Source organism: Eupeodes corollae, chromosome 1 (genome assembly GCF_945859685.1).
Source record: "Eupeodes corollae chromosome 1, idEupCoro1.1, whole genome shotgun sequence".
Lineage (NCBI taxonomy): Eukaryota > Metazoa > Arthropoda > Insecta > Diptera > Syrphidae > Eupeodes > Eupeodes corollae.
In genome coordinates, this window is record NC_079147.1 from 38945880 (window position 1) to 38973849 (window position 27970).

At 34.6% G+C, this 27970-nt stretch overlaps 1 protein-coding gene across 5 annotated transcripts in view; it reads right to left on the reverse strand.

Annotated features, from left to right (window-relative positions):
- Positions 1-27935, reverse strand: part of LOC129943356 (la-related protein 1) — a 50478-nt gene extending 22543 nt beyond the window's left edge. For 3 of the 5 annotated variants that reach the window (XM_056052733.1, XM_056052734.1, XM_056052730.1), the window contains exons 1-2: positions 27025-27484; positions 15637-16884 (exon numbers count right to left, since the gene is read on the reverse strand). In XM_056052733.1, the coding sequence (XP_055908708.1) occupies positions 15637-16467 (831 nt within the window). In that variant the 5' untranslated portion in view covers positions 16468-16884; positions 27025-27484. The other 2 variants (XM_056052731.1, XM_056052732.1) reach the window with 2 other exon arrangements.
- Positions 27936-27970: the final 35 nt, after the last annotated feature.

Genomic DNA, 27970 nt, shown 5'->3' on the forward strand with positions numbered 1-27970 from the left:
AAACACCATAGGAGTGTTGAACATCAATCTTCTATGGAAGAAAAACAAACCATCAGGAAAAAGGCAACGATAATTGTTATTGCCTGCTTTATTATTGTTTCCTTTTGTTTACACTTTCCTCTCACCTTTCAAAACAAAAAATTGTACTGTAATGAGTCTACCAATTGGCAGATTGAGACGACTTAAGGGGGCTTGAAGGTGGTAAAGGCAAGTTTCTAGTAGTAGTAGTAGTAGTAGTAAGTGTGATTTTTATTTACATTTATAAGAAGTAATTACATAGTTTGGTAGTTATCACAAAAGAGCATTGGCATGTGCCTTCAGCCGGTTTCTAGTATATGATTGGAAAGTTACCAAAAACTTGCCTTCGAATTAAGGCAATTTCATTGGAAAGCTGACTGGAAATTAATCAAGAAAAATCTTCCTAACCATCAGGTCAAGTCCGCTTATGTCAAATGACATCAAGGAGTGTTTTGGTAAAAAATAATATTTTTGGTTGTTTATGCACGATCAACTGAAGGTAGAAGTTAGTGAAGTAAAGTTCCGAGTTTGAAACGTATGACACTCGAAAAACGAACTAGTCAAAATGTTGTAGTTTTCTATTTTCCGGACGGTAATTCATTTTCCTGAGGTGCTGATACTTTTATGTTCAAAAGTGAAACTAATCGTTCCACTGATTTGTGTTCCAATTTCACAAAATTCCAAAGACAGATTTCTGTCAGTAAACATTTTTCGGTGGATTTCAATCAGAAGTTTTTTCAATGACAGTCATTTTTAGTGATAGCTATAAACGAACAAAAAAAATCCAATGTTTGTTTTCAATAATGAAAACCAATGATAGCTATAACTGGTGCATAACATCCAACCGTGTAAACTGACAATTTTCAATTGGAAGACAAATTATCGGCAATTGTCAGCCAAACTTCTACCAAAAAATCGTCTGATATTTGGATAAAATGAAGAATCCGTAAAAACGGACAATTTCCACTTGATAGAAAATTGGCAATTGTCACCTACATAAATGGATGCTATTCGAAGCCTTTTGATAGTTCGGCCAACATTGGAAAATCTTCCAAACGCGTATACGTAATTTACACTTACTATATACACAAAATTTAGTTAATAAAATACATTAATTTAAGTTAAATTGGTAATGTACCACAACTTGTGCGCCACCCTATAAATTATAATAATATATTTCTTTGTAAACGCATACACTCAGGTGAGAAATATTCCATTTAATTAACTTTAAGTACGAGTATATTTCTCGTAGCGAATTGTTTTTAAACCTTTTCTATTCTATTTTTATAATTCTATTTGTTTTACTTATTTACACAAAAATCATAAGACGTGTCTAATATGAATGTTTTTTATTTGTTTTATTTTTATTTGCACTATTATCTTTTTTTTAAAGCCGATGTTTGTACATATTAGTTTTCAACTCCTAGTGACAATTTATTTATAACTTTGTGTTGTTTTTCAACGAGTTTATCTTTCATTTGCTTTTTCAACTTTTGAAGCTTCTAAATTGAAGTATCTCATTAATGTATCTTCTTATATCCAGATTTTAAAATTAAATTATTTGTTTTGAAATAACACTTTCACTCGAGTTTAAATCAGCCCAAAAAGCATTTTATTTGAAAAACTTGCTGGTTAACGCATGAATGTCTCAACTTGACCTGCCTTTTCTCGTTTTTAAAAATAATGAGAGGCATACATACCTAAATATTTGCGTATTCAAACTATAATCAATTTAATCAAACACACCAAAAGCTGACTTTAGAATTATTTTACAAAAAAAAAAGAACAAATAAATGATTAAGCTATAAAACAGGAAAGACTAACTTTTAGTTTCATTTCAATTGATTTTTGTGAAACTTGTTGTGATAACAATAACAAGTAGGTAGATATGTTAGGTAGGTTCTATCTTGATGTGAATAATCTCCACTTAATAACTCCACGTTCTGATTAATTTTCAAGCGCGCACTGACGTGGATTGAAGATCAAAACCATTCACACGTTGTTTCTATTTTTTCTTCTTTTTAATTCTTCAATTAAATGACACGGCGATACTTATTCTCTCGTCAAGTCACCAAGTCACTAGAATGTGATTGAAATTTTATTAAAATGTAGGTTCAAATTAAAAAAAACTGTTCTTTAGCGCACCTCTTGCACTTCTATCATTTAAGTATAGGCAAAGCATTAGATCTTTGCCAGTTTGAATTACATACATAGGTTAGACTTTTAGAGAGGTATACGATATACGACTAATGTCATAATTCAAATGAAAATATATAAATTGATATCCCCATGGCCATATTCCCATCCCCATTGGCTGAAAATAATAATGTTCTCTCTATTTTGTTTTATATACATCACGGTGTGATTTTGCCATTTAAACTCGTTGCTCGTTGAGGTCGATATCGCATCGATAAGTGGAACGCTGAACGCTCTAAGAATTGAGAGATGTGTGTACTTTTGTACATACACTACGGTTCCTATAAATAAGAACATTTCGTTTTCTAAGATACGTTGTCTATTATTTGCAACGTTAACTTATCAGTGGATGTTTCCTAATGGTTGCTTATGATCGTATGATCTTTTTTTAGATTAAGTTGTTTCGAATGCCAAGATCAGTGTTGCTTCAGACCAGGAAAGTTCACTATACCCACCATCTAATCGATTTCAAACCGCGTATATTTAAAGTTTTGAGAATCAAAATGAGAGGGAAAAACAGAGTTGGGTAAATCTTTCCACATTCTCGATGTGCGGTTAACAAAAAGAATCTTTATACTTCGCAGTACGTCTAAAATTGAACTCAAGGGTAATTGATGAGCATTTCTGCTAGTATTGTGGCTTAATTGTTTGAGAGGAGTTGATGTAACTGGCTAATTCGTCAGACAATATCGAGTGATGTATATGTTCGGTGTTTAATTGATGCACGATCGGCGTTCAATATATTCTCGGTATCGGGGTGAAGCTGTGGTTATATATATAAATTGACTTATTTATCAAGTAATACTATTATTTTAGTGCATTCATGTAAAATTTCATATAAATGTGATTATTATTTACCGTTAAATCTCTATTTAAACAGAATCATAATGGCTACTGAGACGATGATGGTGAAAATTGAGCATCGTGCTGTAATTTAATTTCTCTCTAAGCAAGAAAAAAGTCAAAAAACTATTCATGAAGAAATGGTGGCAGTTTACCAGGGTTCCGCACCTTCATTTTCAACTGTGCAAAAGTGATCAAGTGAGTTCAAGAGAGGCAGAGAGAGCATTGAAGACGACCTCCGCTCCGGCGCCCCGGCGCCCCGGCTAGTGCTTGTACGGGAGAAAGCATCAAATAAGTCGAAAAACTTGTTTTCGAGGATGACCGAATAAAGGTGAAATTGATGGCAGAGATCACCAAGCTTTCGACTGGTACCATTCACACCATCCTTCATGACCATCTTAACCTTTCAAAGGTCAGTGCAAGGTGGGTGCCACGAATGCTCACAGCGCCTCAGAAAAAAAGTGAGAATCGCATGCTGTAGAGAGCTTTTGCAGATGTGTAGTGAGAACGCGGACGGTGTTATGCATCGGATTGTTACTGGGGACGAAACATGGGTTCACCACTATGACCCTGAAAGCAAACAAGAGTCCATGCAGTGGCATACAAAAGGAACAGACCCCCCAAAGAAGTTCAAAGTCACTCCGTCTGCCGGGAAGCTCATGGCCACAGTTTTTTGGGACTCAAAGGGAATCTTACTCATTGAGTACAAAAAAAAGGTGAAACCATCAACGCCAAATCCTACGCTTCCACTTTGCATAATTTGCGGGAGGAAATTAAAACGAAAAGACGGGTAAACTCGCAGCGGGTGTGTTGCTTCTTCATGATAACGCTCCTGTTCACACGGCGCGAGTTTCCAAGGCTGCTGTGCGAGATTGTGGTTTTGAAGAAATTCGACATCCACCCTATAGTCCAGACCTTGCCCCTAGTGATTACTTCCTGTTTCCGGATTTGAAAAAATGTCTTCGTGGAAAAAGATTTTCGGATGATGAAGAACTCAAGTCGGCAATAAATGGGTATTTTGCAGGGAAAGAGGAAACTTATTTTTTTGAGAGTTTAAAAAAGCTTATCTCAAGATGTAACAAATGGATTGATGTTAGGGGAGATTATATTGAAAAATAAAAACAATTGAAATTGAATTCGCATTTTCCTTCATATCGATAACGAGAATATATTGAACGCCCCTCGTAAGTGTTTTGGTTATAGTCCTATCGCCTATTATTTTTAAACCTCTATTTTGGATTCTATCCAAAAATCTTACATTTGTTTTAGGGAAATCTACCCAAATATGAAAATAATATTCAATTTTTGCACGAATAAAGGCCAGGTCAGTAGGGTTTACAAATTTTTTGCACCGCGCACCAGAGAAATTTTTACCATTTAGCAGAATATTTCGCAATGGCGAATATGTTATCATTCCAAAAGAGGTGATCTGTGATACACATAGCGACGACTGAATGTTGATTAGTTTCCTTGATGCAACTTGTCACTCATGGGTTACGCTTTAACGACAGGAGAAACCATTGAGTTTCTGCAGCATTAAATTCTATACACAATTAATAATTTCCCATTGGACAATACTGTCCAGATCGGAATTTTATGAGCATCCTTTTATTGTATAAATTTCAGACTAAAAAATCATCCAATACAACAATTAAGAAAGGTAGTTTCTTCTCCAACAACCCCGTGTTTAGGAACACCTCTTCAGTAGGGCGGATACTATCCGTGCCAGCAGATTTGTGTACATAAAGTTTTTCAGTGCTCTTGCAACCGCACGAGTGCGAAAGAAGATTCGTCCCATAAAATCATTTACGCATTCAAGTATAGGAGGACTCATGACACTCTCTAGTAGTAGTAGTAGTCTAATTAAGAGCAAATGCTAAAATTTGGTTCGTTGAATATAATCGTTACAGATCTTTCTAGCTTGTTTGAACTTATTTTGGGTTTCCTGAGTGGGCCATCGCTTTATAAAAAAGGAAAGCTACATCTTTTATACGAATAACCTCTTTACAGCTCAAATGAAACCACGAGTTTTGTGAGTTTTTCATTCCACGATTAAATTTGTAACCATATGAATATAGTTTCGGCATCCCTGTCAAACTTGGTGGTTTATGCGGAATAACGACGACGCTGCTCCATCAAGATCGGAAAACATCATACCAATGCTCTCATGAAATGGACGATGCGAGACATAATTGTCGTCACTTGGACCTTGTCAAAGCAAGATTTGAACGTCTTGTAATGCTTCGGATGATTCTTGGTCCCGTCTGCATAGATAGAGATTAGAGGAGAAGATATAACGACGAATACAGCGGCACTGTTCTAGTCAAAATAATAAAGGTACAACGACTTAGGTAGCTGGTTCATGTAGAGCGAATGGACACCAACACTCTAGCTCAGAAGCTCTTCTAATCCAATCTTTAGGAACGTCAAAAAAGATGAAGTTCGCGACTCGCTTGGGCCACGCAAGTAGAAAAGGAACTTGACCAACTTAGAGTGCGAAACTGGAGACAGCTAGCTAGGGACCGAGCTGTTGGTTTAGGCTCGGCTCCATCCAGGATTGTAAGGCTATCTTAAGTAAGTAATTAAAGTGATTGTAAAAGAATTTTTGCAAGTAGATGGAAACACATTAGGAGATATTGAAAACAAAAATATTTAAAACTAATGTACAAAGGAAACAATAAATGACTTTTTTTTAAAATAGTGGATGGTATACTAATATCCTCACGATTAGACATAAGCCTTGCAATGTTCTCAATATTAAAACGAATGATTATATCAGTCATATGTTTGAAAGCTTTGAATAGAACAAAGCTCTGGTATATTTCACCTGTTTTATCACAGGTTTAAATATATCACAGCTTTTAATATCGCAATTGAAAACAATTTGAAAGAAAGCCGAGAAAGTGCAATGCAATTTGATTGCCAGGAGAATAATCTTTTTCTCCACTTTATAAGCAACCAGCAACCATCAACAAGCAACAATTAGAAAATGTTTGTGCTTATTCAGTTGATGCAGAGTGTACCTTTTCGTATATACAAAATAAGACTTTTGATTAATATAGGGTATATTTTCTTAGAAAAGATATGGCTTAACACTTTCGATACCTGTATATATTTATTTTTCGGATAAGCGTGAGCATTTACATTATAATGTTTAAATAAGCTTCGTTTATTTAGCGTATATTTAAATACAAAAATATGCACTTGAAAAAATATTTGCAATAAAGAAATATTTTTCAAATGCAAAAAACCAAAACATTGTCTATGTTATTTGATAAATTTGTTTAACATTATTCTTTTTTTTGCTTTGAAAAGTTCGTTTCTTTTAAGAAAACAAAAATGTACTCCTTGGCCGTGCTTAACTTTCTCTCCCCCTTGTCGCCTCCTTTCACCATCGGTTTGAAAAACGATCGACTTATCTTTATCAAACAAAATATGTTCTATGCAAATATGCTTATTCCTTTGTTCAATAATTGATAATTTAATGTTGTTAAGCAGCTTGCACGCATGGAGATCAGTGAAAAACTAAGTTGTAAACTTAATCATTTTTTGCAATATATACTTTAAAATAATTTGATATTAGAACAAATTTGCGAATGAATTTTAATATAAAACAAATTATAGTGCTCGCTTGTCTAAAAATAGAGAATAAGAAAATTAATCATAAATAAAGTCGAAAGCGATTTTTTTTGTTAAAACAAAAATTAAACTTGGCATTTCTGAATTCTAATTTGAACTAGGGGTTGACTCGACTTATCATCATCAAGTGGGGTCATTACTGAGCTTTTCATCTCAGCAAGGCTTTTCATACCAATTCAATTTAAATTCGTTGCCATGGTGAAATATTGCAATGAGATATTGGAATCGATCGAGGCACCAAATTGTCTTATTCTTGAAACAATGTTTAGTTTATTTTGTTTCGATAATCAGCAGTTTTTCAAATCACATGAATATTTTTTTTTTAATTTAGGAATTTAACAATAAGAAGAAATAATTGTAATCGACGTAGCATCTAACCCTGAGTAGGATGTACAAAGTCCCTTAAAACCTCCTTGTTGCCTTTTTATCTAGACGCATTTAAAAAGGGTGTTATAAAATAAAGGGCAGTCAAATTTTGACACTATAACCATATGACTCATAAATTTAGAATACAATTTTCAGAAAAGTTTTAAGTCTTTTTTAGGTTAACTAATTACTCTCGACATTCGATCTTTTTGAAAGTCAGTAAACATGTAAACATGGCAAGCAGTGAACATTGGAGGAAACCAATCAACTCATTAAAAAATATGAGTCAGTTGAATTATTGTGGAGAAATTGTACATACTGAAATCCGAAAAAGGTACTGAAGACTGCCGTATGAATCAACTTCGAAAATGATTAACGATTCATATGCTTACCGGATGCTTAAAATCTAAGTGTTACCAGTATACGCTCGCGTAATGGTATGGCTTCCCTTAGTTAGGTTTCTCTTTTTAAAAATTATGGGTCCAACGTTTTGTATTAAAAATTCAATTTCACTAACTGACAAACGGCAAAATTTTTGAAACTGTTGAGGATCTTTAATTTGAAGCTCTATTGAAAGAGCAGACCCCGCACCGAAATTGGGTTCGACGATCTACCCACGGTTTGACCCAACATTTTTTTGTATTCTTCTTTCTTAAGAACAGTGCCGATAATTAAAGCAGTTGCAACCCTTAGCTTGTATGAATGCATGGCCAACTGATAATATGCTAGCAGAAGAATTCTATCAAGTGGACACAATTATGAGATTACCCTCAACAAGAAAACTCTCAATATTCTAGCAGAGAGCTCGCAATAGCAAAACTTGGCTCTTTAATGGACAGTTTCCCGAGAGTTAACTAGCAGAAGTACTCTCAAATGGACACGCACCTTAACTATGAACCAAAAAAGTCACGTTAATAAAAATTTTCGGTCGTAATTACACAGGAAATAACAACAACTGGTTTGTCGAAGTGGTGAGAATATTGCTGCCGTTTAGACCTCTTTAACAAACATTCAGTCAATATCTAGGCTTTCTTAAGAACTGGGCATCGCTAAGACCACATTATAGCGTATTTTCGGTAAGAATCTATTTTTACACCCATGCAAGCTGACTCAAGAATTAAAGCCGATGTACCATTTGAAGCGACTATGGTCTTCCGATTGGGTTCTGAAAAGGATGCAACAAAATAATGAATTTTATCGCAAAATCATCTTCAGTGACCAATCTCATTTTTGACTCATTAAGTTGGTCAATTAGCAAAATATTCGCTATTGATCGGGTGACAATCTAAATTTACCTCATGAATCACCACTTCATGCACAAAAAAAACTGTTTAATCAGTCAGCGTTATCGCGCAATGATAACCGATTATTTTTGTCCCGATTGGAAAAAATGGACTTGAACGACATGTGGTTTCAACAGGATGGTGCCACAAGCTACACAGCACACCTTAAAAACGATTTATAGGCGAGTATGTTTGATGAGCGTGTAATCTAAAGAAATGAGCCAGTCTTTTGGCCACCTCGTTCTTTATGCAATTTAACGCCTCTATGTTCGGTGGAGGCTACGTTAAGCCGATTTACGGTACCAAGTCGACTACGACGTTCGAACAGCTCAGAAACAACATTGAACGCGAAATAGCATTCAATAGCATTTCTTTAAACTTAGTTTGCAAAAACTAAGTAAGATTCTCAAATGATTTAAAGGGTATTCAAAAGGCAATTTAGTTTGTAAAATAATCATGCATTTTTTGTCAAGAGATATTTTCACAACCACTAATTGTGGTAGAGAAATTTAAGGGCGAGATTTGAATAAAGTTCAACTTAAGCCTTTAAAAAAGTATTGTTTTGTCGACCAGTGTAATTTGTTACCTTCAAATACAGATAAATAGGTTTCTATGTTGAGCTCTAAGATAGCCTAAAAGTTCTTTGAAGAACTAACCATGAAAACTAAATTCACTATTTTTGGAGACGTGCGGTCGCTAGCTATGTGAACTCATCTTAAAGGAACTTAATTTTGTGTGTAGGAAAGAGTTGAATAATTCCGCCTTTAAACTAAGATTTGAAGAAGTTATTTTTTATTAACTTCTGCTCTGTCGTTCATTAGTAAATAATTTTTTGAAATTAAAACAAAAAGCTGAAATTTTAGTTTATTGTCAACAACACAATTGTGACCTGTTTATTGTTTTTTTTTTTTTTAAACGCAATCAAACCTGAACTTTTGGATTTGGAGCAACGCTTAAACAAAACTAGTTTAAAAGCAATCATTAACAATTTTGTATTCAAATAATTTGAAACTAACGAACATTAAAAAATAAACCAAATTTTTACAAATTTAAAACAATTGTTTGTATTGTTTATAACAATTTGTGACTTCCACTAAAAACTTGGGCAACAAATAAGTTAATTTAACTATATGCACTGCGACCAAAAGATCTATTGTTGAAAGTTGAATATCTGAAGTGCCGTCAGAGAAGAGAGGTTGTTTTCTTCCACTTGGTACTGTCCCAAGTGTTTCCTGCTTGAAGAACAAGTATTCCACATTTCGACAAAAGTGGTTCAGACGTTTCATTAGGGATTTTACAAAATCTCTAAGATCTAATGAATGTTGAGTCAAGGATATTTATGTGCCTATTTATGTTGATAAGGTTATCTATACTAAACCTATGCAGTCCTAGAAATATTTGTGTTTATAAATCCAAAGTAATGTTTTTGTCAGTCTCATTTTTTGGGAGTTCTTTCCTGATTTGACATCTTTTTGGCTTCTTAACATCTTTTATTCTGTACTTAATGACTTGATTTCCTTGTCCACAGTAGGATTCGTGTCCTATAGCTGTAGTTTTTGGTAAGAAGTCTGCCTCTTCTTTTCCCTGGACACTGAAATAGCCAGATGTGACAGTATTTTTCTTGCCAAGTACATTCAATGTGTAATTACAATCCCTCACTATTTTCGAGCAAACAGAAAAAGTGCAACTTGACTATCTTTTGATTATGTGTATTTTGATATTGAATGTGCCTGAAAATACTTATTTCCTGTCTCATTGGTATACAAATATTGGTTAAAGGCCAGAAGATGCTTGCATCAGTCACCTCAGAAAATTCTCCAATCCATTATTGTGTATCGTGTTCGACTGCAATGCAAGACATGAGTAAATAAAATTTAAAACTATCTTTTCCTCATTAAAATCAATTATTTTCCAAACAAACCAAATTTTGTACGTGTAATCAAAGATAAATTACTTCTTTTCACAGAAAGCATACAAAATTATCATTTAAAAGCTCTCTCACTCAAAAAGTTTCAAATATCATCAGTCTCTATAGGGTACGTATTTAATAGAAGCAAACTTAATTGTTTTTTCCGATATCAAATACAAATGTTTATTCCATACAATATTCAGGTTTATTTTTCTTCACGTCTTCGTCTTAATTCTTCATAGACACCAATGTCCACATAAACCAAATCCGAACCAAACCAAATAATATTAAACAAAATTCATTCCCTTCACCACGTCTCTGTCGCTAAGTGTCCGTCGCTCGTGCTGTCAGTTTTTAATAAATGCTGACCTTGACATTTATTTTTAGGTTTTTGTTTTTATCTCTCCCAAAAAGCTCGCAGGTTTATGTGTTGAATTGTTGTTATAGTTCAAAAAAATAGAAAAAGAAAAAGTGTGTTTAATTATTTAAGTTTTATTTTTCTTCTATTATTTTACTTTCGGAAGCAAATGAAAAATAATTGGATATAGATAAAAGTGTTAAACGTGGAATAGAAGATAGTTTTATGTTTTAGATGACAACATACGCAATTATTTTGGTGGGCTTTTCAGAAATTTGTTTGTACTTGAACGAATCATTTTTATTAGTGCGTAGTTTTACTTTTCTTTGATTTTTATTTTGTAGGTAAATTGATGTTATTTTTGTGTCTTTCTGTTGTTTGTTTTGTTTTCGATGTTTTGATCGAGATTTTTCGTTATTTCTCTCTCCTTCCCATTTTCTGATTCTCTTTATTATTCTTCTCTCGATATCAAATTGTATTATGCAACAGGTTATTAATTAATTTTGTGGGCGTGTAAGAAAAAGAATTATAGATATATATTACCTGTACAATGTACATGTGCCCAAAGGGGTAATCAACTTTGATGTTATTTTTAATTACAACTTTTTTGTATTTGAATATATTTTGAAATGATGACAAAATGAATCTATTCGTTGCATCGTTTAGTTTGTTTTATGAAAATATCAATTAGAAATATAAAAATAAAATGCATTAACATAGGCGGAGGTTATTTTTAAAATCTTCTAAATTTAGAACAACTAAAAAGTAGGTAGTTATTCTTGCTTAGATCAATGCAATGTATGACTATGACTTGTAACATTTTGTGTCATTTCATATATCCTCTTTTGAATGGAGAATAGAAGATTTTTTTTAAAATGGCGCCTAACTTTGGACGGCATTGTATCTGGTTCTCTGTTGGTTGTGACGTTGCAGAAATGATATCTTAATAGAATGGTAAAAAAAACTTTTTGGACTTTGGTTTTTTCTATCGAGTCTTAAGTTTTATTAGTTTGTTCATGACAAATAAAATGCTTGAAAATTTTGAGTAGATTCATAAAAATAAAATAAAAAAAATATTGTTGTTGTTTGTTTGTTTTAATATAAGTGAAGTGGATTAAACAAACATCATAAGTCATAAGTTGTTTCGCTGGCTGTTATCTTGAAAAACACGTGTGAAATTATGTATCTTAATACTTCCTAGTTTACCTACTGCTAAGACCTTTCCAAAACAAAACAATGTTTTCTTCTAAACAACCTTTATCGACCTTCATCAAACAAAGATTTGATTATTAAAAGTCTAGATCTGGCCTTCTTTGAAAGTCTAGAACTGGTCTCATTTGAAAGTCGACACGTAATCCGTTGTGCTATCAAATTGATTATTCTCTTCAGCGTAATTATGATCCGGTTACATTTTGATAACACCAGTTACTGCTCTGACGACCAGTTAATCGGATTCTAACGAGCTCAATTTTTGTAACAATATCTACTTCAGATTGAGTACAAATTATAATTGTAGAGCATAATGGAATCGTTCCTATTTTTGTTTACAATTAACACCCACTCAAAGATTTTTGGGGTTGGAGAGAAGGTAGATGTTGATTGGTCCCAAAATACTCTGTTAGATTTTTTTCTCGAACGCGGCCTTGTTGTTCTTTTATCGGATGGTACTATTGACTCATATTTGAAGGGTTGCACATCTTCGATTTTAGGCTCTGATAGTTTGGCCAACTGTCTTTTTCACAATCGACGTTAACATGTTCATTCGTTCTTTCTTCACTATTTCCACATTTTAAGAATTTCCACGTCATCGTGTCGATCTCCACAGCAACAGCAAGACGAAAAAACTCCTCATCCATTATATTTCTCTATGTTATATGACTTAATTTTTATAATTTACGAAATAAAGGGTGTTTATTTTATCTGCCTGAGAAATTTCGAGATGGTTTTTATCGATGACTTTATGGTTGAGAAAGTCGAACTGTGGTGTAAGGTAGGGTTTGGCAATTCATGAAAACCATTAATCTGTTCTCGAAGTTGCACCGCTATCATCTGCCTTTAAGGATGGTTTCTGGTATCTTTTCATATTAAGATCAATACATTTTCCATTCTCAGTGCAGTGTCTTCTTAACAGAAGTACTGGTGGTTTCTGAAGCCGCTAAGCTTCTTTCTTTCCACAGTTAGGAAGACATAGACATTCTTATCGACAGCCAGCAGCAATCAAGGTCATAGATGCCGCTTTCAAAGTAAAAAGTTCTAAGGCAATGCCGTAGAGAGCTTCGTTTACTTTCCGAAGCCAACACGGCTCCAAGGACACTGGTACATTGACTGAAATGAAAAGGCAGACAAATTGGGCAAAAACGGATCGATGCTTAGTCCGAGCCATATGGCATTAATTATCCACAGCCCACTACAGCATAAAACACCAAATTTTCATTAGTCAGCTCCTGAAACTTGCACAATTCCGAGGAAGGTAATACAAATTTTGTGTCGCAACTAGGTAGACCTCACTTGTCCTCATTGATAGGCATCGTAACGGTTATCAACTCATTGAGAACTTACATGAATAGAATCGGTATAAGTTTGTAATATGTAGAGGATTTGAGGACAAGAAAGATACCTTCTTTTTTCTATACCAATGACCAAGCTCAGCCAAAAGAAAATTGTAGGTATTCAAAAATTATTTTTCGATGAACTATGTGACGTCTCTTCCTTGCCACCTCGAAACATATTAAAATGTTCCTACAAATCCAGATTTTTAACCTAATACCTCAACAACTTTGCTTTACTTTACCCAATGCTTCACATCTTCCTTAGGAGCACAATGGATCCAAAGAGATCCAAGTGAAAGGTTTCTCGGCCTTTACGGGAGCATTTGAAGGCGCTAAATGAGGAATCTTATTTCAGGTTCAATGGCTTCATCTATAAGCAAAAAATTACACGTTAGTCGAATGGCAAGCGCTATCGACCTAGTCATTCTGAATAATATTTAGTTTTTAAAATTCAAACAGCTAACTATCGTCAATATTTGGTTCCAACAAGAAGGCGAAGCAATTTATTGCAAAATCCATTTGGTGAGCACTTTATGTCTACAAGTGGTCTTGTTAACTGGGCCTCTCGATTGTGTGGCAAGAAAACAACTCCTGAAGTATTGGAAGCGAAAATTCAAGACATCATTAACACCATACGAACTAAGCAGCGTTTTAACTCCTGTTGGAGCATAGGGAAGCAACAAAATCTTTCCACCTATCCCGATTCATCGCAACTGACCCCAACTGTGGCCACGATTGAATACTTTGAGACCGAGTCCCCTTCAAAACTGATGACCTCCAAGTTGTCTTTGGTCTTCCAACGCGTCTATTACCCTGGAAATTCCATTAGACGGATTGTTTTGCTATATTGTCGTGCGGTTTCCTCAGTGTAGGGCCTATCCAACGCCATTTCCGTTGTATGACGTTCAATTTTTTCTGTCCGGTCCTATTCCACAGCTCAACGTTAGAAATGGTTTGTAGCCACCGGATCTTCAGAATAGAGCGCAGAGCAGACAAGGGATAACGAAAGATATGTTGGCAGAGCATTTCCATGTTTCAGAAGCATATAACAGCACTGATTTGACGTTGGATTCAAAGAGTTTTAACTTGGTGCGTAGCGATATTTTGCTAGAGTTCCACACTAGGAAACTGCTCGACCTCCTCTATGGTCCCCTGCCTTAGAATAACTTGTGTGCTTTGGTCCGTGGTCATTACTTTGGTCTTATTTGTGTTAATTCTTAAGCCAGCCACCTCTCCATTTAATTGCAGTGAATGACACATATGATTTAAGCCTGTCGTGGTGCCATGAGACATACACGTAAACATAATCTATGTGGCTAAGTTTGTCAAACAAACTCCATTGGATACCGTGTCTTTCATTTGTACCCACCGTGGCAGCCATCACATCGTCAATTGCCAGAAAAAACAGAATTGGTGACAAGACATCTCCTTGTCTCACTACTTGACGCACATCGACGGAGTCGGAAAGCTGTCCATTGTGCAACACAAAACATCTTGCGTTGTTGTACGATCCTTTGAAAACAGCAACAATTTTCTCAGGGATTCCTCGCTCAAAAATCAATCTCCAGATGCATTCACTATTGACCTGATCATTAGGTACATCGGTGATTGGTACTCAGATGATTGTTCGAGTATGATTCGCAAGGTGTTGATGTTGTCGACGCACGATCGGCCCCGCTTAGTTCCTTTTGAGGGTAGACTCGATCCTGGACTTAATCCTCTCGAGAGTAATAGTTGACATTAACTTCGAAAAAAAACGGACAGACCTGTGATACCGCGCCAGTTATTACGGTTTTTGAGGTTTCCTTTCTTTGGTAACTTTACAATAACTTAATTTATAATAATTAAAAATTAATTAAAACAATTCTTCTGTGGTATTTTTAATTAAAGCTCACAAGCTTTTAAAAAAACATCCAATATTTTGAAAATAATAATAATTAGTTACAATTTATAATTTTAATTACGAGTGAAGTGAAGTCATGAAAACCAGTCCATTGAAAGTTTTTATAAAAGGTGAAGGTTATTTCTTTTTTGAATGTAAATACACGACTACATCGCACGATCATGAACTTGTACTTCAATTGTAAACATATTTTAATAGCGAAGAAGTTTTGCAATGATTATTTTTATATTTTGAACAAAAAAGTAAAAAAAAGTACCCGAATCGTACTAACTTGCTTTTCGTTCGCTTTAAACGCACACAATGTAAATTACAATTTGTAAATTTCACGGAAAACCCACAGTTCCCCCCGTTTCTTTTCTTAATTATTTTTTAATGTCGAGATATGCCACAGAATAATTATTATATTTTGTAGTCAAGCTCAATTATTGTTTAAATTTCTAAGAAAACTAACCGTTTTATGTGAAAGCTTGATCTATAAGGAGATTTTTCTTTATCGAGGCATTCAATTTGAAAAAAGCTCCAATAGAAAGAAATAAAATATTATTTTGTAAACTAATAAAAAAAAAACTTACCTTCCAAGCGTTGACTTTTGGTGGTGGTGCAGCGACAAATTTCTTGGGTTGATTTTGATCATCGGTTTTTGCCTCATTACCACTGTTATTTTCATTTGCACTTGTTCCACTAGGCGACGAATCTTTGCGATCCTTAACAATTTCCTTTGGTTCTTTTGGTGTACCAGACACAGATCCTTGTTGCTGAGCAGCTTTGTCTCCTCTCGGTTGTTGGGGGCGACGATCACGCGGCCGCCTTGAAAATTTCTTACGTTCATCATCGGGTTTGCCAGAGGGATGAGAAGGCGCACCAGCGCCACCTTTTGATCCCCCAGCTACCGAATTAGCATTATCTTTGTTATTAGAGGATTTGCTATTGTTGTTTCCAGCCCATGGACGATCACGTTGCTTCTCTCGACGACGTATTTTACGATCTTTACGACCATGAGATGTTACCGGAACAAAATCGGCATTATCATCAACTTCCGATGAGTTTTCTGTATTATCAGGATTAGCTGAACGTTTCTCGCCACTAGTCACATTAGATACGGTAGATGATGGTGGCGGCGGTAGTGGAGTTACGGTTTCCACATCAGCAGAGCATTCTTCGCTCCAAGATTTGATAGTTTTCAATTCCGGTTGATTCTCCTTATTATCCGGATCGTGAGCAGCACTTGTAACCGAAGCGCTGGCAGCGGCTCCAGTCGACGGAGCAGTGGGCGAAACTTTTGCTTCTAAATTCTGCAACACATTGGCGTATGATGTTGTCGAAGCAGTTGCTGCTGCTGCTGCTGCTACTACTGACACACCAGGTGCAGCAGTTGTTGGAGATTTTTCCTCTTTAGCAGACATCTCTCAAAATTTAAAGAAAAAAATTTAAAAAATAGGACACAAGCAAAAGAAATTCAAGTTAATCAAACTTTTCTTCGCAAAGCCCAACCAATAATGTAAGTTGTTGTCTTGATTGATTTTCGTGTCGTAAATCAAAAGGACTCAATTGATCTTATTAAAAAATTAATAAATCAAATTATCAAAGAAATAAAGATGACTTTTTGTGTTTTTGTTTTCTAATCCAGACTTTTAGCAGTCAGACTTAAACGAAAAGATGTCTTTCTGATCAGTCAGTGGTTAAAGGTTGTTTTTTGTTTTTTAGTTGTGTTTGCAACTCAGTGCAGTAATGGCATTTTGCGGCAGGCCTTAGCTTAGGTTGCCATTTTTGTTTATCCCTTCACACTCGCACAAATATTTTTGTGTACGTTTGATGAAATCCTAAAAATAAAAAGAAAAGGCAACAAATCTTTAAATTACAAGTCTCAAATTTATTTATTATCATGCTAAAATAATTATTACATTTTAATTCGTCGATTTTGAAAGTGATTAAAAGGAAAACATGAGGGGAGAAGGGTGGAGTAACTAGTAGGTAAGTTAAATAATGTCGTTGAGATTGTGAAGGTAGGTTAGTAACGCTACGAGTATCGAATTTATAATCGATATTAACTAAAACTATAAAACCGCTAATCAAATAGAGATAACTTGTAAACCAACTAATTTGTGATATAATAATGTATGTACGTGTGCTGTCATCATAATATTCTTGTTAAAATATTATATTTATCTTAACCCACAAGTTTTTAACAGTAGAACATGATAAGGTTTGGTTTAGAGAAAAAGCTTAAAATGCAATTTAAGGTTAGAGCAGATTATGTAGAAGTGGCTTCAAGAACAAAGAACTAAAATTAATGTTTAGTTCGTTGTAATACGACTTAGCTTGAAAAAGTTCCCAAATCTCTAAACTATATTTAGCTCCATATGAAGGATTATGATACTATTTGCGTTAAGTGAATTAAATGAGCACGTAGAATAAAGTGTGAAAAGGTATTTATACATCTTCTGCTAAATTCATTCACTTCAAATCTCGTTGAATAGCTGTATCTTAAACAGGTAGGTAATGTACAGACTTTTTAGGAAAAATTTGATTATCGGAACTTTTAACCTCAAGCTTTTGCAAGATTTGTTTCGTCAGGTGCTAGAGTTTTGGTTGTGTTTTACCTAAAGTAAGCTCTATATCTGCTATATCATAAGTATTATACTCGATGGTAGACTTTTTTATAATAAAGTTAAAAAGTGTGCATTTTTCCGAGCTTCGTAGTATTCTTAAAAGTTTAGAAGGTAAAATATATATCTAACACAAAATTGTGACTCTATGATGTATTAGAAGTGACTCTAAGCTTTTTGCATCAGAATATAATGACTACAAATAACTTTACCACTAAAATCACATTCTAAGCCAATGACAAATTTCTAACATTTAATTTGAAGAACTTATAAGTTTCTCACCGCTTAAGACAACCTGGCGGTGGAATTATTAGCCTTCGCATTTTCTCAATCAAAATCAAACATTAATGCTTTATAATTATTTGTTTAGGTTTACCGTAGTTCAGTAAAACAAGTACACATTTTTCGTTGTTTCAGTGGACACAGTGTACAAATGTTAGATCCACAATATGACGAAGCAAACACCTACTGTCAATGATCTCAGGTTCGCACCTTATAAGCCTAAATTCTGTGACAGAGCTAGACAACAATTATGACGCTGATTGAAGAACGGGAAGCAACAAGTGGAGTTGTAAAAGAGAAATTCAAAGATCGGGTCGTCTTAATTAACACCTGTCCGATTATTTTTTCAAGCAATCAATTACGACAACCGTTTTGTATACACACCGAGTGGGAAAAAATCTGAGACTGAGGTTAGGTTAGGTCAGCTATACTCAACCTGCGGCAAGCGGGCCGCTTGCGAAGGTACATCATCTGAAAAGTGGACAGCTTGTGTTTTCAAAAATATATTCTAGATGTCTCTTCTTTCAACGCCATGAAAAGTTTTCATAACTAAATAAAAAACAGATGTCGCTAAGTATTCCTTAATTTTCTTGCCATTGGAAACTGAATTGGAATCATTTAATTCAAATTTTGAATGGAAAATTCATAAACACAGCAGTCCAGGCATAATAAGTCAAGAAAGCTATTTTGCTGACATACCTCGTTTTGATAATTAGGTACTTAAATTTTGAATTTCAGTTAGTGCGGTTGCAGCGAATTTTAGTAAATAAAGGATAATGGCAAGAATTTCTTCGAAACTAAAACGAAATATACACTGCGGGTCATAAGGTTAGAAGCAGCCATTTTTGAGAAGTAAAATCGATATTTCTCCCGTTGCATGATGGATTAGAAAAGAACAACTATAGTAAATGAAAGACTACTTTGTTAACAACAAAATGTAAAATTTGGGAATATTAGAGAATTAGCTAACGGATCTTGAGTCGAAAATATGCGAAAATAAATCGGGTCATAAGATTAGAAGCAGTGAACATATAAACGTTATCTTGTGAAGTAAATTCATTTTATTTTAGGTATAAACGGTGCATTTCATAAATTAATTGTTGTTTATTGAGTTGTAATAAAAATGGGCAAGAAAAAATGTTTGACAGTGGAGGAAATGGTAAGAATAGATGTTTATTACTCTGAAGGTCTTTTATGCCGTGCTATAGCCCGAAAAATAAATCGAAGTGATCATTGTGTCAGTAACTATTTAAAAAATTCATCGTCGTATCTAAAAAATTATAAAGGAAACATTTCCTCTGCCTTAACACTTCGCGAAACGCGAAATATACTTAGAATAGCGTCAAATTCATCTTTATCGGCAGCTAAAATTAGCTAATGTAAAGGCCAGCTTATCGACTGTCAAACGCACGATCCGCACATAAAGCGCCTGAAGCTTAAAAAAAAACTACCACTTAATGACGCAAGGAAGAAGCAACGCTTGTGTTTTGCGAAAGATCACATGAGCTGGGATGTGCAGAATTCAATGACTACAAATGATTGGCGGAAGGTTATTTTTTCCGACGAAAAACAATTTAACCTAGATGGGCCAGATGGTTATAATTATTATTTCCATGACATGAGGAAAGAGGAGCGGTTTTTAAACCGTCACCATAGCAGAGAAGGAGGCGTTATAGTCTGGGGCTCAATTTCGTTTTATGGCACTATAGACTTGGTAGTAAAATGACCGGAAAAACCTACAAAGCCTTGCTGAAATCAGTATTCCCCAAAACTACCGAGCTTTTTGGACCAATATCATGGATTTTTCAGCAGGACAACGCTCCGATACACATAGCCCGAGAGGTCAAATCCTTCATTGCAAACCAAAACATCTACTTGCTGTCTTGGCCACCATATTCCCCGGACCTTAACATAATGGAAAATGTGTGGGGCTGGCTTACACGTAAGGTGTATGAGGGAGAGAAGCAATACGATGACAAGGAAGCGCTTATTCATGGTATCAAATTAGCTTGGAGTGAGATTTCACTGGAATACTTGGAATCTATTTATAAATCCCTAAAAGATAGAATTTTTGAAGTTATTTAAAAGCCTGGTATCAGCTCTCATTATTAAATATTTAATACAACCCAAAAAAACTCAAACCAAATATGAATAGCTGCATTTTATTTTCATTTATTTTACGTGCTTCTAATCTAATGACCCGATTTATTTACGCATATTCTTGACTTAATTAACAATTTGTCTTAGAAGTTCAGTTAGCTTAATCTCTTCTGTACCCAAAATGTATGTTGTGTTGTTAACAAATAGTCTTTCATTAACCATAGTTATTTTTTTAATCCATTATGTAACAAGAGAAATATCGATTTTACTTCTCAAAAAATCCTGCTTCTAACCTTATGACCCTCAGTGTATTTATCAGATGAAAATAGATCATTTTAAGACGAATGGGAAACAGAATATTTTGTTGTTTGTTTGCGGCTACCTGTTTAATATGCCGTGAAAAAGTTATTTTAAAAAAGTATAATATTGATCGTCATTTTAACACAAAACACAAATCGTTCAACGAAACTTATCCTCCTGGAACACAATTAAGAATTGAGAAATTAACTTTTTTAAAAAGGTCATTACAACAACAACAAAATGTGATGTCCGTGGCTTTATCTCTGTGGTAACTAAGGCATCTTACGAAATTTGCTATTCTCTTGGTAAGTACATGAAACCGTTCGCCGATGCAATTGTCAAAGAATGTTTCGTAAGTGCTGCCGAAATACTGTTTGATAAATTTAGCAACAAAAAACAAATATTGTCTGAAATAAAAAAAACTACAGCTGTCTGATTCAACATGTGTGAGACGTATTGAAGACATTTCAAAATATATTCGTAAAAATGTAATAGAAAACTTAAGGAACTGTACGTTTTTTAGCTTGGCTATCGATTCCAGCACTGATATTTCAGCAACATCTCAATGCTCGGTGTTTGTTAGATATTGCACAGAACAGAATTTAATTTTCGAAGAATTTTTCGAATTCCTTCCGATGAAAGGTTAGACCCGGGGAATAGATTATATTGATACGATTTCAAACTTTCTAGAGCAGAATGACATTGATATTGAGAAAATCAAGGGTGTATGTACAGATGGTTGTCCATCCATGACTGGATCTGAAAATGGATTTATAATCTTGGTCAAAACAAAATATAGTTTGACAAATTTAATTACATTTCATTGCATTATTCATTAAGAAAACGGAAAACGGCAGCACGGATTATCAATTTAAAAATCGATGCTGCGATGAAGATTGAAAATTTAAAAGCCTTTTGGAAGAATTGGGAAGTGAGTATGGTGACGTTCTTTTGCATACCTCTGTGCGATGGCTTAGTAGGGGAAGGGTTTTGGGAAAAGTTTGTTTCCTTGCGCCACGAAATAATCCTCTTCTTACAAACAAATAAAAAAAGTTTACCCAGAATTGCAAGATGATCAATGGTGGTGCCTTTTAGCATTTTTATGCGATATCACAGGAAAACTAAATAGCCTCTATCGAAATTTACAAGGACAAAATAACATAATTTTACAGATGGCAAGTAAAATGTTTGCTTTTGAAGAAAATCTTAATATTTTTCATGAAGAAGTAAGAAGTAAACACCTACAATATTTTCCAACAATGCTAATAGCAACAAAAGACCTCATCGACATCTCTGAAGAAAACTACCCAACAATATTGAATTACTTAACAGCTCTGTCAAAAGAATTTGAAAAAAGGTTTCATGATATCAGAAAACTATTCCACAATTGGCTTCTGTTTTTAATCAAGATCAGGCAAAGTTTTTTGATGAGATCATCGATTTTAAAAACGATTCAAATCTTGAAGCTCTGTTTAAGGACAAAAGGGAAAAAGGGGAATTCTTAGAATTTTGGAGCATCGTCCCCGAAAAATATGCAATCGTCAAAAGAAGTTCACAGATTCTGCTGACATTGTTTGCATCTACATTTGTTTGCGAATCTTCGTTTTTCAGAACGAAATATGCAACAAATATTTACCGGACTCCCACCTAAAGTCATTAGGTTGGCATGCAGCAACACGGCAGATCTACATAAGTAAGGTTTTTAAAATGTGTTCTCAATTTCAAAAATCACATTAAATATATAATGTATGTATGTGTGCACATTAAAATGAGTATTATTATTTACGATAAAAAAAATGTCTTGTGGCCCGGGGTAGCATTACAAAATTTACAATGTGGCCCATTAAAAAAAAGGTTGAGTATGGCTGGGATAGCTTTTTATAGTAATCCAGCACGTGGTTGTTTCGGGAACGATTGATAGAAAATAGGTGAAGTGAAGCATGAATTTGAAGTATTCCAATTACTCAAATACCTTAAGTCATTAATATCAGACAATTACAAGATATAGGATTTTCCAATAAGATGTTTCATTATATTTAAAAAAAAAAGAAGATTTTTTAGAGAAATTAATATTTATTTATTTCATTATGAAGAGAAAGGTTTGCCATTACCAATAAAAAATGAGTTTAGCCAAAATTTTCGTTACAGTTACTAGTTGCAGTACCATATTAATCCTTATCATGAAGAGCATCAGCCTAAGAACAAAGCTACGACTTTTTCGCACAAATGTCGAATCTGTGCTTCTTTATGGGTGCAGCACTTGAAAGGTTACTTCAGCCATTACAAGAAAGCTACAAACCTAATTGAATAGATGTCTTCGTAACATCCTAAGGATTTCTGGCCAAACCGTATGTCAAATGAGGTCCTTCATAGAAAGAAAGGCCAGGAACCTATAGACTCTATAATACGAAGGCGTAAGTGACAATGGATTGGACGTACGCTTCGATAAGGTAACGACTGCAGTGCAGGCCAAGCAACGCAGTGGAATCCGTTCACACAAGAAGGAAGAAGAGCTAGACTACCGAGAAGCACATGGTGCAGGACAGTCGAGGCGAAATCAGCGTCACTAGGCAAAAGTTAGAGGGAGCTGAAACACATCTCTGGAAACCGTACACGATGGCGCGTAGGCGTAGTAGAGGCCCTATGCCTCTTAAGGGTTTCCCAACGGACCTAACAGGTCTGAGGACTTAAGTAAGTAAGTAAATACGAATTGCATAGTAATTAGAAACTTTTACGTATTCCGAAAAAAAGCTATTACCAAATACGTTCGTAGTGGAAAATTTCATACAATTTTGCATTTGGTAAGGGATTTCGTGATATGGTCTTTCGGAATCCGTACAAGTTTCTGATTACGATGGAGATCATTAGGCCTGATTATTTAAAAAAAAAATGTCCATGCTCAATTCGTATATTTGCGTCTCTATTTTTTATTTTATTTATTTTTTTTTTTATTTAAAAAAATCGCTTACAAGGTAGACTCATGGCCTTATAAAGTGTTGCAAGCCTTTACATTAATTTCTTCTTCTTCTTCTTCTCATAGCGATCGGCAGAGTTGCAAAGGCGTACATTATGAATGAAAAACGCTCAGTATTGATAAAATTGTATCGGGGTAATATTAAAGCAAAGGACCTTGTTGAATGAGGGAAATTCAGCTTACCGTATAGATAATCAGGTTGTTATGTTTGGATGATTTCATGCAGGTAACTCAGAGAGCGAAAGTTTATAAAACTGTCTAGGATACAACCAGAAATTCGTACCGCAAAAATGGATATGTGATCATAACGACGTAGATAATAAATATAGCGGGCAATATTGTTGTAAGCCACATTCTCTTTGCTGCTAGTCACACAGTCTAGTTTATAAAAGATTTCACACCCATACAGCACAATTGGTAGTATAAGGGCCTTAGCAAGTAGCAGTTTAGTTTTGGTCGGGATGAAATTTCGAGTGACTTGAAGAAGACGGAGACTTCCATAGAATTTACCAATGGCACTATTAAGGTGGTCATCCCAAGTGAAAGTGAGATTGAATACTACTCCTAGGTTTCTAGCAGTGCTAACATATTCAATGGTTTCCTCAAGTTTCAACAGATTTAAACCCGATAGATCGAAGTTTTTGCGATGGATGGGAAGGGATATTGATTTGACAGGGTTAAGACGGAGATTGTTTTTTTTTTACCACTGTGAAATGCGGAGCAGATCTTCGTTCATTAAAGCTACGGTATCATTTTTAGCCCCAAAGGTTCGACTTATCAGGAGCTGCACATCATCAGCATAAAGATGAATTAAAAAATGTTCAGCAACTTGTGGTAACTCATTTTTGTAAAGTTAAAAGAGGATTGGTCCAAGAATAGATCCCTGTGGCACTCCACTCCGTTTTGAAAGAAACGGAATAATGGCAATCGGCAGAAATTCTGTAGCAGTACCTGTTTGCTTTTTGGGTATGGGAATAATCTTAGAATTCTTCCATTCTAAAGGAAACTCGGAAGTAGTCAATATGCTGTTAAATATGTAGGTTATATAGCGCAGTATATAAAGAAGCACTAGTCTCAAGAATTTAGGGTCCATTTGGTCCAGGCCAGTAATGCCTTCCTCTTGCATTCTTATGAAACTCAGAGAGCTGTTAATAGCAGGTGGTTCCACCTCAGTTAGGGAATGAACGAGTGAAGCAACGTTTAACGGCATGGACGTAAACTTTTTGTTGAGTGCATCACAATCGACGTCACCAACAGGCTTTTTAGGTTGTTTGCCAATACCGATTTCACGCAGGTTTTTCCATAATTTTTTGCCAGAGATTAAAGAACAAAGTTTGTTTTCATAATAAAGTCTTTTTGCCGTTCTGACCATTACGACAACTTGATTACGCAATCTACAATACAATTTGTGGAAGAGCTCCAGTTTGTAACGCCTCCATTGACTGTAGGAGGCATCTCGTCGTGACATCAGAGCAGAGCTAACGCTATTCAGCCAGATGAAGCCTTTTGCCTAACGAGAAGCGTTTTAATAGGAACATGCCTCTCAAAAAGCTGATTGACGTTTTGCCGTAAAAACCTGACTTGATAATTTTCATTTTGCATATGGTACAGTGAGTTCCATTTTACACAGTCGAAATCACGCACTAATGCGTCTCTATGTCACTTTTAAAGTTGTTAACAAATTGTGAAGCATTTTCCTAGACTTTATTTTTCACTTGGCTCAAAAAAAGTCTAAAGGTGTTAAAGCAAAAGATCTCGGTGGCCGATTTTCCTCAGCAAATTATTCATGCAAAATTGTATTTGTTTCTTGCTTGTGTGGCATGGAGCTACGATAAGATGCTCCATCATCAACCAAAAGTGCTTTAGTTTTATGAACTGTGACTGAAAATGATTTATTGAAGAGTGTATAATTTTATTTTTGGCGGAGCTGAGCTGAAACTTCTTATTGAAGAACAAATATACGGGCGCTTGCTTTAAACAAGAAGATATTATTTCAAACTATGCTAAATTTCTAAGTTGTTGCTTTACAAAAACCAATTTACAACATGTAGATCCGAGGCTTGAGTGCTGTTTAAAAGTTATTCCGACCCAACCTCTTCCTCGCAGACGCTACAATCATGCAGCGTGCACAATGTTCTTTGAAGAATATGCTCTGAAAAAATTGAGTGGGCAATTCGCAAGATCAGAATCGTCTCGATTACGACCGCGACGACGTGAGAATATGACTAAACTCTTGGAGATACAGCCTTGAGAACAACTGTTCTGTTCCGGAATAAGATGACGTTGGCTAGCCTGATGATGGGAAGAGCAACTTTTTGAAGGAGGTTAACGACCAAACTCGACTTTAAAACCGATGATGATATGTAATCCTTCTAAAATTTAAGTTCCTACAAACTTGTGCTATTTATTTGTCTTTTCTTGAGCGCGAAGGACATGAAGTAGTTTCAAAAAATCTAAGATTTCAAGAGCTTAAGTTTTCGTTTGCAAAATATAAAACCCATATTTGTGTTACATTTCTCTTTTAAAATACATAATCTATAAAAGGATAAGAGATTAAACTCAAGCTCCGTTGAATTATTTGTTTCAATCTTAATCATTATTCAATAGTTTTAGGTCTTGTGAAATTGAAATGTTGAAATTATGTTCAAGTAAAAATCATTTATAAACGACAAGACTCTGTGACTAGGAACAGTCATAGTTCATAGATAAAAATGTTACACAATAAGTATCAAATATCAACCTACCTACAAGGTGATCCAACAACTATAACTAGGTACGTTTCTTTCTTCTCATTTGATTGCACACACTACTGCATAGTAATAAAAGTGACAATAAATTTAAATTATGCAACAGAATCAAAATCAATTACCATTTTTTCTTATTTTTTTTCGGCAAAAGTTTTAGCCAAATTAAACAAAACAAAATTCATGTATTTTTGAGGAAGCAAACACGTTTTTTGGCATTAAAAATGAATAAGCAATAATATTGATACGAGACTAAGGAAAATAAATAAATCTAAAAATTCGCAAAAATCTTAACATTAGATTTTAAAATTTAGTTTTGTATCATTATCTGATAAAGGTTATGTTGGTAATCGAAGCTCTATAATATCGCCTCGCTTCGCTGGCTTTTGAGAATCATGACATCTTATTGGTTTGAAAAAAAAGAAAAGATTATTTTGCAAATTCAATTTTCGCACCAAGAAACAGCAGCTGGACTATAGAGATGAGGATGATCCCATCAATCTTATTGGAAATGCTAATTGGACTACTACGAGGAGAATCCTGTTTATTAATCAACAACTAGCAGCTAATGCGATTGCAATGTCCCTTCAAGCAGAAGGTCGAGTCGATTCGATTCGATTCGAGGTAGCGTTAGGGAAAATTACGTCTTATGAATAAAAATACAGGAAATGTGTATACCAGCTACCACCGGCAAAAACAATTTGGTGTTTTCTTTTTCTTCGCTTTTTCCTTTTACCAATTTTGCCTTTTCTCAATGACCTGCTCAGCTCACAGCTCACAGCACTACCCCAAACCATACGCAGTAGAGAATATTATTGCACAAGATTATAAGCACCTTGGTAAGGATATTTTCTTAAACAAACAATTGCACAAAGTTGTTTCAAGTCGAAATCAAATTAAAAATAGGTAAAATAGTTATTTATTTATTATAAATAATTAAAATTTTAAACATACTTGAGATTAGTTTTCCAAATTAATGAATTTTCTTGGAGAATCTTAAAATTTTTCCTACTTCACGTCTTTTTCTTCTTCAATTTCGATGCTCTCACGCACTTAACGTAGAAAAAAATAGAGGTTAGTTTTATCTGTCAAAATTCAGTCAGTCACACCGTTTAGTTGTCAAAATTCACTTCTGCACACTGTACACTGCACACGCACACTAATCCACAATTAGCTGTTTAATTTCGAAAAAGACAAGGATAGCTATTTTGTTTTTGTTGTTGCCTTGTTATTCGAATTGGAATTGTTGTTTTACTTCTCTTTCATAAGCAGAAATGTCAAAACGAATAAGAAAACCAAAATCAATTGGAAAATGAAAATAAAAAGAAATAAATTTAAATTCAAAAAATAAAATAAATTTTTATCGAGAAATCAAATTTAAATTTTTTAAAGAATAAGAATAAAATCAACACAAAACACGCACTTCTTCTAATTCTTCTTCTTCGTTCTTCTTTCTTTCTTTATTACTCTCACTTAAATTATTCACAACATACACCGTTGGTATATATAGTTGGTTTGTTTTTCTTTTGGCTCTTTCGGATTTTGCAGACGACAAAATTCGTGAGGTGGTGGGGAGAAATGTCAATTTTTTGGTTACCACACTCGAGCGAGTTTTTTTTTTTTTGAATACTTTACACGACTGACTTCTGCTACCTTTGAGCAAATAGAACGATTTTGAAATGTTGAATTTTCACTTAATCGATAGAAGTTTAATTCAAATTTTCAATTGATTACAATTCAAATGATTGTTTTTAAGCACTTTTGATAGATTTCACAAAACTTTTCACCATTTTTTAATGGAAAACTATAATTTATCGTTATGACGAGGAGACATGTGGTTTTAACGCCGAATGTAGATAATTTCGAAAAGGAATTCGAAAATCTGCAAATTTTGTAAGGT